This window comes from Mus pahari, chromosome X, assembly GCF_900095145.1.
Source record: "Mus pahari chromosome X, PAHARI_EIJ_v1.1, whole genome shotgun sequence".
NCBI lineage: Eukaryota > Metazoa > Chordata > Mammalia > Rodentia > Muridae > Mus > Mus pahari.
Window position 1 is genome coordinate 114,819,309 of NC_034613.1, and position 14,350 is coordinate 114,833,658.

Below are 14,350 nucleotides of genomic sequence, written 5' to 3' on the forward strand. Positions count from 1 at the left end.
TTTGTCCACAGCCCTGCTTTAAGGCTGGTCAGTTCTTCAAGCAAGGAAAGAAGGCTTCAAGGCGACTGTCTCAGATCTCTGGAGATTGGTGAGACTCAGGGGCAGTGCAGGAGCTGGCCAGCCACTGAGGAGCCAAATTCAGATAGCTCTAACCCAAGAGGGTGCCTTTACTGTCCCCTTAATTTGCCCACAGCTGCTGCCATCATTTCCTGATTGTCATACATTTTCATCTTTGTCCACAGCCCTGCCTTAAGGCTGGTCAGTTCTTCAAGCAAGGAAAGAAGGCTTCAAGACGACTGTCTCAGATCTCTGGAGATTGGTGAGACTCAGGGGCAGTGCAGGAGCTGGCCAGCCACTGAGGAGGCAAATTCAGATTCTAACCAAATTCAGATCACTGTCCCCTTAATTTGTTCAATGGTGTGGCACCCTTTATTTCCTTTCAGGGATATTAAGAATGTTGAGGTAGGTGTGAGGTAGACTATGACCCCCAGGACAAGCCCAGGGAACAGAGACTTTAGACAGAAGCAGGCATGGTTTTGCCGTTGTTTGTTTGGGTTCAGGGATCTGTGCCCATCTTCCAAGCACTGAGACTCCATTTGTTTTATGCACTTGTAGGACTCCCTGCAGTCAGTCAGCTGTTGGTCTTAACACCACTTGAACATAGAGAAGAGGGGAGACCTACACCACATCAGTGAAGGTGAGTATGGGAGAGGGTTCACTTTTAGGTGGGATAGTCGATCACCCCAGATGACTACTGTGAGATTTAGGGATCCCCTCTCTCCATTCCTAGTGTGTGTACTTTCTCCTGGACTCTGTACCTGTTTCCCAGCAGACAAAAGGAACATAGGGATTTTCTCATGGCTGAGCTCTTCCACTCAGCATCACGCACCAGCGTCTCTGTGTAAGTTTCTCCAGGAGGCAACAGAATTGGGTAGGACTGATTTCCCCATGCTTCTCTCTCCTAGGTCACCTGCCGTGGCTGCTTGGTGGTGCTGAGGTTGCTGCTGACCAGTGCAATCATCATCTCTGCACTCACCTAGGACCTGTCCATCGTCCTCCAGCTTGATTTCAGCTCTTCTGCAGTGTATCTGTGTTATTGACTGAGACTGCTTGGGTAGGAGCCTCACTGAGTGCTGAATTGTCATTTCAGGCTAATTCTTTGCAATCTCATACCCTAATTTATCTAAGATCGTGGTGAAGAACTATCCTGTATCAGATCTCTAGTGAAGGTTCACTGTTGTTAAGTGGTATACAGTAGGACTTTATTGAACTTACACTATGACTAGGGCAGAGGTTGAGCCTGGTGCCCAGGCAAAGGCTGAAAATAAGCCTGGGGATGAGAATGCTAATGCTGCTGAAGTAGAGCCTGAAGCCCCATTGGTGGTCAGACCCAAGGTTAGGACACAGATAATGACTGGAGCAAGGCCCAAAGTGAAGCCTAAGAGTACCCCTGGAGCAAGACCTAAGGGTGAAAACAGTACACCAGGTGGGGCATACGCCAAATGTAAACCCAAGGCAATCCCTATATCTCGATCCAAGCATGATGCCCAGGTGTGGGCCCCAAGTAAGTTTCGTAGCGAGTCCATGCCAAAGATGGGAAAGCAATGTCAGATCAGTGCTGCAGACCCTCCACTGCTCAGTAATGATTCTGGGATGGTTGCTCAAGCTAAGTGCCTGCCTGTAGATAGAGAACTTGCTAACATGGACACAGAGAATATTCCCAAAAAGAGTAATTCTCCAGCTGGATTCCAGCCTTCGTTTGGCTCAGAGGAGGGAACCAATATGGGGTCCTGGTACCGTCCCAGGCCTGTCCCCAAAGGAGAGGCATATGAGAATTCCGATTTCAAATGGGCAGATAAACCCTCAGGAAGTTCCTCCTTTTGGAATAGAGATGAAGCCAGTACAAGATTTCGTCCTAGGAAAAGCATGAAGGCCAATAACAGGTTCAGGCACATGGCCAAACAAGAGGCAAATACCATGCCTAGGCACAAAAACAAACAGGAGTTCTATAATATTTCCAGTTCTGATTCCGAGGATGAGTCTGGTAAGACTCCCTGGTTCTGGGCCAAAGATAAGACCAAAGTCTGGTCTCGGCCTAAAGAAGAGCCCAATACTAGGTCCTGGTTTAGGTCTAAGAAAGAAGTCCGTGTTGAATCCACTTCTGGGTCTGAATGTGACAATCCTACAAAATCTTTGTTTTGGTCTGGAGAAGAGGCTAAATCTAGATCCAAACCCAGAGCCAGGAAAGGGGTCAATACGAGGGCCAGGCAGCAGGCCAAGCGAGAAGCTTGCAGTGATGCCACGTCTGGAGCTGTAGATACAAATAAGAAAGAGTCCTGGTTCTTGCCTGAAGAGAAAGCTAATGCTTTTTCAAAGTCTAAGACAAAGAAAGAGCCCAGAACCAGAGTGGTGCCCAGGGAAGAAGTCAAAACTAAAGCCAGAGCAAATGCCAAACAAGAAGCCAGGCCAGAGGAGGAAGTCCTTGTTGGGGCTTGGTTCTGGGACACCCAGGAGTCCACTATGGCAGATAGGATAAGCATCAAGACCACTTTTGTAGAGGAAGAGCCCATTGTTGGAGATTGGTTCTGGAGTGAAGAAGAAGCCAGTGTGGACTCTGAGACCTCTCATAAATCCAGACCCAGGGCAAAGGAAGAGCAAGTTAGTAGTTTCTGTTTAGGGTCTGGAAAGAAGAGCAGTATGGAAAGTGGGCCAAAGGCTACTTCTAAATCTATGCCAGTAGCTAAGGATGAAGAGGTCGTTATTGGGTCCTGGTTCTGGGCAGATGATGAAGAGATCGCCTTACAGGCTGATGACGAGTCTATTTTTGGATCTTGGTTCTGGGGCACTGGTGAGAACAGCCTTAGATCTGTTGGAGTCAAATGTGAGAAGATGCCAAAGATATCTGGAGAAAAAGAACTTACTGATTCCTGGTTCTGGGCTGGAGATGTCAATACAGAGGCTGAGGTTGAAGAACAGGCCGGGTCAGCATCTACAAAAGCAACAATCTTTGTGCCTTGGTTTTGGTCTGAAAAGCAGCCGAACATGGATTTAGGGCCTGAACCTTGCTCAGATATCATGGCAGGAGCTGAAGAGGAGCCCATAATTGGGCCCTGGTTCTGGGCTAAAGTAGATAATAGTGTGGAGGCTGAAGTTAACAGTAAGTCTAGCCTTGAAGATGAGGAAGAGCCCATTAGATCACCTTGGTTTGGGGCCAGAGAACAATCTGATATGAAGTATGCAGCTGGTGTCAGATACAAGCCTATGGCAGAAGCTGAGGATGCTAACAAAAAGTCTTGTGTCTGGGCAAAAGAACCCTGTTTGTATCCTACCAATAGAGAATGCTTGAAATCTACTCTGGGAGAAAAAGAGGACACTGTTGATCCATGGCTCTGGTCCAATAATTATCCAAGGACCAAGAGCATCACAGGGTCCTGGCTATGGGCTGCAGAAGAGGGAAATATAGATGATGAGACTGGAGAAAAGATTAAACTACCAACTTTAGAGGACAATACATTCAATTCTTGGTTCTGGAAAGATAATGAAGAAACCATTGTAGAGGCTCCCAACAGAGAAGAATCCAGGCCAGAAGTGGAAGAGGAAGACATTATTGGTTCTTGGTTTTGGGCTGGGGATGAAGACAGGTTTCAGCCAGCTGCTAAGATTAATGAAGAGAACAAGATAGCATCCGAAGATGAAGATACAGTTGGATCCTGGTTCTGGGGCAATGAAGAGGCCAGTCTAGAGGCAGTGAGAAGGGGTACTTTTGAGTCTGCTCCTGGGATTAAGGAAGAGAAAGTTACTGGGTCATGGTTCTGGACTGATAAGGCCAAAATAGGGGCTGGGTCCCAGACTGTCGAAACTGGGTCAGAAACTGAAGAGGAGGCAATTTTTGAGTCTTTGATCTGGGCTGCAAAAAAAGACAGTATGCAAGCAGGAGTAACATGTGTGCCCAAGCCAAAAGATGAGGGTGACATGGCTGTTGGGTCCTGGCTCTGGTCTAGTGGCAAGACCACAAAAGAAGCTAAAACTCCGATTGTCAGTGAGACCAGTCCAGAAAATGGGAAAGAGTCAGTTGTTAAGTTTGGGTCAAGAGTAAATGATGAGGTGATTAACAAGACTGGCAGTGGTGACAATTGTAAAAATAGTACAGAAGCAGAAACCATAGTGGGAGCCTGGTTCTGGGAAGGAGATGAAGCTAGCTTTGAATCAAATCCTGTACCTGTCTGCAAGGCCGTTTGTGAACCTGAGCCTTCAGCTGAGCACGAACCTGATCCTTCCCGCCGGCCTCAGAGCTGGGATGAGGTCACTGTTCAGTTTAAGCCTGGTCCCTGGGGAAAAGCTGGCTTCCCGCCCATAAACCCCTTCAGATTCCCAAAAGAAGCGGCATCTCTGTTTGCAGAAATGTTTGGGGGAAAGCCTAAGCTTGTGGAAGGTGGTCCAGAAAGGGAGCCTGAACCCCGGTTCCCATTTCAGTATGATCCCTCTTACCGCTCAGTCAGGGAAATTCGGGAGCATCTTAAGGCCAGGGAAAGTGCACAGCCAGAGAATTGGTCTTGCAACTGCATCCAGTGTGAGCTTAGAATTGGTTCTGAGGAGTTTGAGGAACTTCTTTTACTGATGGACAGAAATCGTGATCCTTTTATCCATGAGATATCTAAAATTGCAATGGGCATGAGAAGTGCTTCTCAGTTTACCCGAGATTTCATTCGAAACTCGGGCGTTGTCTCACTGATTGAAGCCTTACTTAACTATCCATCCTCCCGAGCGAGGACAAGGTTTTTGGAAAATATGGTTCGTATGGCTCCCCCTTATCCAGACCTAAACATGATCGAGACATATGTGTGTCAGATTTGTGAGGATACCTTTGATTATGACTTGGATTCCCCTGATCAGTTGTCTGGATTGACAATGATTACACACCTCACTGCTACTTCTGACTATCACAAAGTGGTTGTCAATTACTTGGCTGGGTTTTTCTACTTACTGAATTCAGGCAATACCAAAACAAGGTTTCATGTTCTGAAACTGCTACTGAATTTGTCTGAAAACCTTTTCATGACAAAACGCCTACTTGTTACTGATTCAGTGTCAGAATTTATGGACCTTATTAATAGGGAGGAGTCAGATGAAAACATTCAAATTGTTCTTGCAATATTTGAGACTATCAGTAAACATATTCAAAAAGAGGCACTGTTTACTGATGATTATGATGATGATGAAGAAGAAGCAGAAGCAGTGAATTTTGAACCGTTTATTTCTGCATTCCGTGAGGCTGAAAAAACTGCCAAGGAACTAAAACGCAAACCTGGCAATCAAAAAGCACCCTGAAGCAGAACAAAAAAAAGTACTATGATTAAGTACCTGCCTCCGGTTGTCCTTGTGTCCCTGAGTCATCTGCCCCTCAATGCTTTGCTTTCCCAGGTGGTTCCTTGTTTCAGTGTACCTCTTTAATGCTGATGGTAATTATACCCAACCCTGTGTAATCTGTATTATTGTTCTGATGCCAAATGAAGATACAACTGAAAACACATGACACTTGGTGATGACGCTTGTTTTGTTGATTGTGATGTTCAGTATTTGAGTGTAAAGTGAACTGAGCCGTTGTAAATAAGATGCCCTTCTAAACGTTGTTCTCATGTATATTTGAGTCTTGTGCTTCAATAAAGGTCTATGTGAAAGTGAGCAAAAATTGCCTCTTCACTGTAAAATACAGATACAAAGATGACACATGAACACACACAGAGAGAGATAATGTCTGAATCACATGCTTGTTACAAAAGTTTTTCTCAGCATTAAATCTCAAAGGTTGGAACAGACTGTAACTCAGAGCATCCTTCAAAGAAGACTTGCTTAAAGGTGTACTCTAATAGAACTTACAACATGATAAAGAGCAAAACATGGTGTTCAGAATACTGTGTTCAAAATATGTAGCAGAAGATGGCCTAGTCGGCCATCATTGAGAAGGAGCCCCTAGGTCTTGCAAACTTTATATGCCCCAGTACAGGGGAACACCAGGGTCAAAAAGTGGGAGTGGGTGGGTAGAGAAGCAGGGTGGGGGGGAGTGTATAGGGAACTTTCAGGACAGCATTTGAAATGTAAATGAAGTAAATACCTAAGAAAAAATTGCAAAAAAATAAATATATAATCAGGGTGATGCAGAAGTTAAAAGAATAGCATCAGAAAGAACAAAAAGTTCATTCAAGTGGATGGTTAAGTCGAAAGTTTTGGTCTCACTTGATAAGATACTGTTGTGCACTAGTTCGGCTGGAGAGGTGGCTCAGTTGGTAAACTGCTTGCCATCCCACCCTGCATTAGGACCCTATCCCATGCAAATCCAGAGATGCTCCTGTGTGCCTGGTGCTGGGAGGCAAAGATGGGAAGATCCCAGGGGGTCTCTAGCCAGCTAAGGTAGCCACTCTGAAGGTGAAGTGCTCACAGAATTATTTATAAAACTACCAAAGTAATCATTCATCCACACTTTTTCTTTGTTTCTTGTGACAGGGTGTTTGGTAGCTGGGGGTTGCTTCAAACTTAGTATGTACCTGAGACACTTTGAACTTTTAAGGCTAGGATTATAGGTGGCTGTACTCAGTTTCAGGCAGCACAGGGGCCATCAGAGCTAGAGTTCCCTGCCTCTCACTTGTTGCAGCAATGGGGAGAGCTGGCCCTGCACCTCACCTGAGCAGCACAGTAGAGCTGACCCTGGATGTGGGGGTTGTGGGTGAGCTGGCCCTGAGGGCTTGAGAGGAGAGCTGGCTGGCTGACCAGCTCAGATACTTCTCATGCCTACATATGGGGCTTTGAGTTGGTCCACCCCAACATCTACCCCATCAATGAACTGCTGCAGTGAGTGAAGGGGCCAGTCCTACGGAACTAAAACTACAGAATCTCTGAGAGGAGTCTCAGTGAGATTCCAGTATTGATAAAGCAGCAGAAGCTAGAGGTCTCGAACCAGACCTGTGAGTCATTGCAATGAACATTTGCAAGCAAAGAAGTATGAACAAAAGGGTGTACTGTGAGACACACTGTGATACACACTGACACACTAAAGCTTCCACCATAAGACTTTTTAATTTGTTGTTGTTGAGGGAGGAGGTTGCAAGGATGGATGGCGGGTATGAGGGGAAGGAGAGATGACTGGGAATGGAGTGCATGATTTGAAATTCACAGAGAACAAATAGAAATTAATAAAATAACATGAATAAATAATAGCAAAACCTACTATTGGCATTTTATAGTTATGTTTTTGTTTTGTTTTTAGATGATCTAAAACTTATGTATCAAAAGTATCATTGGGCAGTGGTGGCACATGACATTAATCCCAGCACTTGGGAAGCCGAAGCAAGTGGATTTCTGTGAGTTCAAGGCCAGCCTGATTTACAGAGCCAGTTCTAGGACTGCCAAGGCTACAGAGAGAAACCCTGTTTGAAAAGAACAAAACAAAATTCAAGGACACTCACTGGCTCTTCCAGAGGTCCTGAGTTCAATTCCCCAGCAACCACATGGTGGCTCACAACCATCTGTAAAATGTATAGATTTTTAAAATGTTTAAAAGGATCATAATCTATATTACATGTGCTATGTAATGATAACTATGGCAATAACAGAGTGTAAACTAATAGAGATAATTTAAAGAGAGGCTAAGTTTCAACAGTGGAGTGGTATCAGCAAAATGGCTTACAAGTAAGCCTCCCTCATAAAGACTGCACTAAATCCTGGTAAACTCTAGAGAAGAAGTGAGAACACAGATTACCCAGGCCATAGTAAAGGCAAGATAAGGATTCCAGCAAAGGGGTTTGAGCATGCCAAAGGGTTTTTTCATGCCATGCACACCACTCACAATACAGCCTATCATGGGTAACTACCCACAGTGGCAACTGAGAAGAAACATCACAAAAGTCTCTACTTTCAGAATGGAGTGGGGACAAAGGTAGTGTTCCTAACGTCCTGTTTGGCAGCTCCCTCACCTCATGAGTAGAAAGGCAGGAGAAAAAGAGAACTGAAGAAAACTACCACTGCATCCTAGAGTTGCAGTACTGAAGGTAGACACTAGAGGGAGCAAAGGATCAGAGAAAGTTCAATGGGTCTTGGAATATCTAATCAGGTTGATTGTTAAAAATCTTCATTGGCACATTGTCAGGACATAAAGACAAAGAGTTGATTGGTTTTGTTTTTTTTTTTCAAAATGAATCTCCAAATCCCCGTTGGTACAATCCCACTAAGTCCCTCTCTCCTCTCATCCCCTCCTCTCCTTTCTCTGCAAAAGACTGCAAGGTATATAACGAAATGCAAACAGCCCAAAGCAAAGGGAGGGGGAAGTACAGAAAGAAACTATCCGTGGATTATTAGGCAAATAAATTCAAATAACTGTCATAAACATATTCAATGAGCTAAGGAAGAACACAATGTAAATTTAATCAGGAAAGTGATGCATAAAAAAAAAACATGAATATCAGCAAATTAAAAAAAAAGAAACTATAGAAAGGAACCAAGCAGAAATTGTTACACCAATAAATACTATACCTGAATTTATACTCTACTGAAGTTATCAAAAGGAATTCAGCAGAGGCTTAATCAGGCAAAAGAGATCATCTTCAAACTTGAAGACAGGTCATTTGAAATCATGAAGTCAGAGAAGAAAAAGAGGAGGGGATGAGAGGAGAGAGGAACTTAGTGGGATCATATCAAGGAAATGGACATAGGCACTGCCAGTACCTTTTAGGAGAAAGGAGAAATGAGGGACAAATCCCTTGTTTGACAAAACAGTGAGTGAGAAGTTCCTAAATCCTAGAAAAGCAATTGACAAGTAAATGCAATAAACCAAAATATCAACTACATAAACCAAATGGAAGAGATGGGAGACTTTTGTCTCAAGTCCAAGACAAAGACAGAAACTAAAAAGCCACAGAGAAGAAATGACTTGTCATATACAATAGAACTTCCATAAGATTAGGAGTGGTCTTCACATTGGGAACGATGTTGGTTGTAAGGAAATAGATTACATATTCCAAGCATTAAAGGAAAAATATTGTCAATAAAGAAATGTACCTATCAATACTGTCTTTGGAAATATGAAGGAGAAAATATACTTTCCTACATAAATCTATAACAGCTTATTCCCACTGAATCTTCTCACAAGAAATGAGGATCCTTGAAGACTAAATTATTAAAGGAACATATACAGCAACACAAAGCTACATAAAAATGAAATGTCTCTAGTACAAACTTAAAAAATATTCTCCAGTATAGGAATCTGTGTTGTGATTTTGGAACTGGAATTTAAAGAATAGCTGTTTAGTGACTATGTAGCATGTAAAGGGTTGGCTTCTGATGAAGAAAAACAAAAACAATGGGAAAGCTGTAGGCAAGTAGTGCTTTTATATGCTACTGAAGTTACTTTTCAATTTAAATGGTGCACTGTTAAGAGGTATTACATGCTAACTAAAAAAGACACATCAAAACACAAAAGGAAACAACAAGAAACACCAAAGCCTGTTAGGAAAATATAACGAATGGGGGTGGGGGGAGGGCCACGGGTAAGAAAAAGGAAACCAACTAGCAGATCATTAAGGAAACAGCAAAATGAAAACAATAAACTTGGAATCAAAGCATATAGATTGGCTGGCTGGATTAAAAGTGGAGACTAATAATTGGCCATATATAAGAGAAATTCTTCAATCAAGAAAACATCCAGAGCTATGAGGCATCTGCCAAGAGAGCTGCATACAGGGGATGGAACAGCTCAAGAGATGCTGCCAAGAGAGCTGCATACAGGGGATGGAACAGCTCAAGAGATGCTGCCAAGAGAGCTGCATACAGGGGATGGAAACAGCTCAAGAGATGCATGTTGCAGGCAGCAAAACCTTTGACACCAGATATGACGCTACAGGGATCTGGTCTTTTCCTTGCTGAGTTTCTGTCTTACTTTTGTCCAATATTACCTCTTTATGTCTTATTCCTCCCCTTTGAAATGGAAATGTATATCCTGTGTCAATGCATATTGGAAATGTGTAAATGATTTTAGAAGTAGTAAGAATTAAGAGATTACTTTTAATCTCAGAAGGACTTTGGATGAGTCACAGTGTTGAGACCATAGGGACTTTAATCAAAGTTTGACTAAATACATCTTTGCATTATAATATGGTCATAAGCTTGTTCAGACCAGGGACGGGAATGGAGTAGGTTGAATGGAAAATGTTGCATCTAGGCTCCAGCATCTGATATTCATCAACACTTTAAAAAATGGTCCCTACCATTAACGATTAGAGAAATTCAACTTAAAACCACTTTGCAATTTTATCTTACATGCATCAGAATAGCAAAGATACACAAGACAAATGAAAGCTCATGATGGCAAGGATGTAGGGTGAGGCAAATCCTCATCCCTTGCTGATGGGAGTACAGACTTGTACAGTCACTATGGAAACCAGTGTGGTGGTTCCTCAAAAAGCTGGAAAGAGATTTACCAGAAGATCCAGCTGTGTTAATCTTGAGCACATGCCCAAAAGACTCAGTATTTTATAGGATACTTGACCATCCATATTCATTGCTGCACAGTTCAACCAGAAATTGAAAACAGCCTAGATGGCCATCAACTGATGAATGGATAATGAAAATGTAGTCCATTTACATAATGGAATATTATTCAACTGTTAAGAAAAGTAAAATTGTGTGTTTCTGATATGTCCTCTTGGGTCACACTCTAAATAATCTAAAGAACACCATGTAAGCCATACCCCTTAAAGTTTCCACCTCCTCTCAACAATGTCATGTTTTGGAACACACATTTAACACTTCTGTTTTGGGGGAGAGTTAAGATCCAAAGTAATAGCAGTATAAATACATCAAAACACACAATATGGGCTGGTGAGATGGCTCAGTGGTTAAGAGCACCCGACTGCTCTTCTGAAGGTATTGAGTTCAAAATCCCAGCAACCACATGGTGACTCATAACCATCCGTAACAAGATCTGACGCCCTCTTCTGGAGTGTCTGAAGACAGCTACGTGTACTTACATATAATAAATAAATAAATCTTAAAAAAACCAGACACAATATTTCATAGTTTATTACAATTCATCCTCAATTTAAGACAGTGTATTTTAAAAGATTTCAGTAGGAAAGACACTATAAACTTATACTTTTTGAAGATTGATGTAAGTATACTCAATAAAATATTTAGCAAAATTATTCCAGTGACATATTGAAGAATTATTCAGCATGGCAAAGTGACATTTATTACAGAAAGTTAAGACTGGTTAAACATAATGTACTATATTTTAAAGATTTATTTATTTATTATATATAAGTATACTGTAGTCATCTTCAGACACACCGGAAGAGGGCATCATATCCCATTACAGATGGTTGTAAGCCACCATGTGATTGCTGGGATTTGAACTCAGGACCTCTGGAAGAGCAGTCAGGGCTCTTAACCACCGAACCATCTCTCCAGTCAAATGTACTGTATTTTAAAAAAGGAAAAAGTACACATGATTATCTCAACTGACCCAGAAAATTTATTTTAAAAACCTGAACATTCTTTCATTATAAAAATCTCAATAAAATATCTATTCAGGAAAACTGCCTCAATATAATTATTATTTATAAAACATCAAGCAGTATCACATGGTAAAACATACCAACCTTTGCCATTAAGACAAAAACAAGCATTTCCACTCCTAGTAAACTTTCTACTGGAAGCTTTAGCCAGAGCTTTTATACAGGAAAAACAAAAGCATCCAAATTGTGCTGAATAAGCAAAATGATCTTTATTAACTGTCAAAATATCCAATATAGAGAAAAATCATAAATTATCAGTAATAATACTATTACAATAACTGATCTATGGAAAGTTGTGGAATAGGTTCAGTAATTCTCAAAATCAGTTATATTTCCTTAAATTAGTCCTGAACTATGTGAAATAAAAAAAATCACTTTTACCTGTAATAACATCTAAAATAATTAACTATACAGAAATAATTTAATCAAGGAGATAAAGGACTTTAAATGTTGAAAGCCACAAAACAGTCCTGAAACAAAATTATAAGAACTAAGAGAGAGAGAGAGACAGACAGACAGACAGACAGACACTGGAGAGATGGCTCAGCAGCAAAGTTCATTGGCTGCTCTAACAGAGGACCTGGGTCAATTCTGAGAACTCACATGGTAGCTCACAGGCATCTGTTACTGTTACTCCAGCCTTAGTGCCCTTTGTTACCCTAGGTAGGTATTTTCACTTCTACAGAATTTTACACACACACACACACACACACACACACACACACCATATATTTTTACTCATATATGTATTATATATTCACATATATACTCATATATATATATATATATATATATATACATATATAATTTTGTGTGGCTAAATAAAATACAGGTTCAACAGATGTGAGAACGTGTATGTTATACCTCTTTCTGAGACTGACAGAAATCACTTAATATGACTATATATAATTTCATCCATTTCCCTGAAATGATATAATTTTAGTAATCCTCATAGCTGAAAAATGTTATATTGCATATATGTAACGCATTTTATTTATCAGTTTCTCTGTTGATGAAGACCCAGGTTGGTTCCATGACTTAACTATTTTGAGTAGTTAATTTCTCTTTAAAAATTTGGTAGAATTCAGCCATAAAATCTAGGTTTGCACTTTTTTAGGTGAGATTTTTTTAACTGTTTTATTCTTGTTGCTTGTTATAAAATTAAGCTATATAAATTGCCTGTCTCATTTTGGTTTACTTTTAGTAGGTAATTTGCATATGCAAATTTAGCTATTTCTCTCAGATTTTCAGATTTGCTGTAATACAAGTTTTTTAACATACTTCCTAATGATTTTCTAAATTTTATTGGCATCTGTTATAATATCTTTTTCATTTCTAATTTTGTTAACTTGAGTCTTTCTTTTGATTCATATTGGTAAAGGTTTCTTTATTTTGCTTTTTTTCTACAGAAATCTTGGTCTTTGTTTCATTTTTTTGGAGGGGGGAGTTAAATTCTACTTTTTTTCTGACAGAAAATGTTGTAAATTTATTACTTACTAAGTACTATTGCCAAAAAATTTGATTTTGCAAAACAGAGTCTCTCTGTGTAGCTTTGGCTGTCCTGGAACTTGCTCTGTAGACCAGGCTGGCCTCGAACTCACAATGCAGGGGTTAAAGGCATGTGCCACCACTGCTCAAATAAAGGCAAAACCTTTTAAATCACTCCAACAACCTAGTTGTCATTGTTGATGTGTAATTTTCCTCGGCAAAAATGAAAATTAAATATACTTTAAATGGCTATGAACATAATGCATAAGCATAATATGGTATATATAGACAGACAAACTCATCATAAACAATAATAGACAAGTGAATATGTGTCTTTTGATTGTTTTATATTTCCATTGCTTACCAATCCAAAGTGGCTGTAAAGGGATCAGTGATTGAGGCCAGAAGCAAAACGAACTTTGCTTCTCAAAGGAAAATACTCTTTTCCAGGTGATGAAAATAGGTTGCTTTTCACAACTGGCAGCAAGGCCCCATTGTTGAAGACAACACTTATACAACTCATTGAACGTGGAGACATGCAGCTGATACCGACCATAGAGCTTTCACCCTTACCTTCCAGCATCTTTGGTACAGGAACTTAGCCTGCATGCTATCAAAAGAGAAACAAACACCATGCCAGCCACGAACCCTTGTTCTACAATTTACCTCCTGCACTGCCACTTATACCTTCTTGAGGGAAAATCAGGAAAGGCCTCAATTAATGTTAAGGACCTGTTGACCAGCATAAAATGTGCTTCACAGGTTTTGTATTTTGGGTTTTGGTTTTGTTGTTGTTGTTGTTTTATTTTGTATGTGTGTATGTGTATATGTGCTTTTATTTTTATTTTGTTACAGTGTGGTGGTTTGTTTTCTTGCTTTCAGGGGTATGTTTTTGTATTGCATTTTGTTTTGTTTTGTTTTTTGAGAAAGAACTTAAAGTTAAGTGAGTAGGGAGGGGAAAAATCTGGAAGGACTTGGTAGAGGGGAAGAATATGATCAAAGTATGTTTACATTTTAAAAATTATTTTAAATACTAAACATGTTTAGAAAAGAAATGATCAAAGATATTTTTAAAATGAAAGCATAATGATCCTCATATTTTTCAACTCAGACCATCATTCCATTATTTTTAACTCATCCCTACTGGTGGAAGTGCAGGGACAAAAAAAAATGGAGTAGAGACTGAAGGAAAGTCCACCCAGAGAGTGTCCACCTAGGGATCCACCCCATAAACAACCACCAAACCCAGACGCTGTTGTGGATGCCAACAAGAGCTTGCTGACAGGAGCCTGGTATACCTG

The 14,350-nt window shown here is 40.7% G+C and overlaps 2 protein-coding genes across 3 annotated transcripts in view; both read left to right on the forward strand.

Moving 5' to 3' along the window:
• Window positions 1-249: 249 nt before the first annotated feature.
• Window positions 250-14,350, forward strand: part of LOC110313919 (G-protein coupled receptor-associated sorting protein 2) — a 36,597-nt gene continuing 22,496 nt past the window's right edge. For both annotated transcript variants that reach the window (XM_029534329.1, XM_021188387.2), the window contains exon 1: window positions 250-319. The gene's annotated coding sequence lies outside the window, so the exon portion shown is untranslated. The remainder of the gene's footprint in view (window positions 320-14,350) is intronic.
• Gprasp1 (G protein-coupled receptor associated sorting protein 1) lies at window positions 1,264-5,689 on the forward strand. Its single transcript, XM_021188050.2, has one exon. The coding sequence runs from the start codon at window positions 1,279-1,281 to the stop codon at window positions 5,326-5,328; it is 4,050 nt and encodes a 1,349-aa protein (XP_021043709.1). The 5' UTR covers window positions 1,264-1,278; the 3' UTR covers window positions 5,329-5,689.

Bases quoted from the DNA above. Each gene is read 5' to 3' on its own strand.
- Gprasp1 (XM_021188050.2), top strand. From the start codon at position 1,279: ATGACTAGGGCAGAGGTTGAGCCTGGTGCCCAGGCAAAGGCTGAAAAT.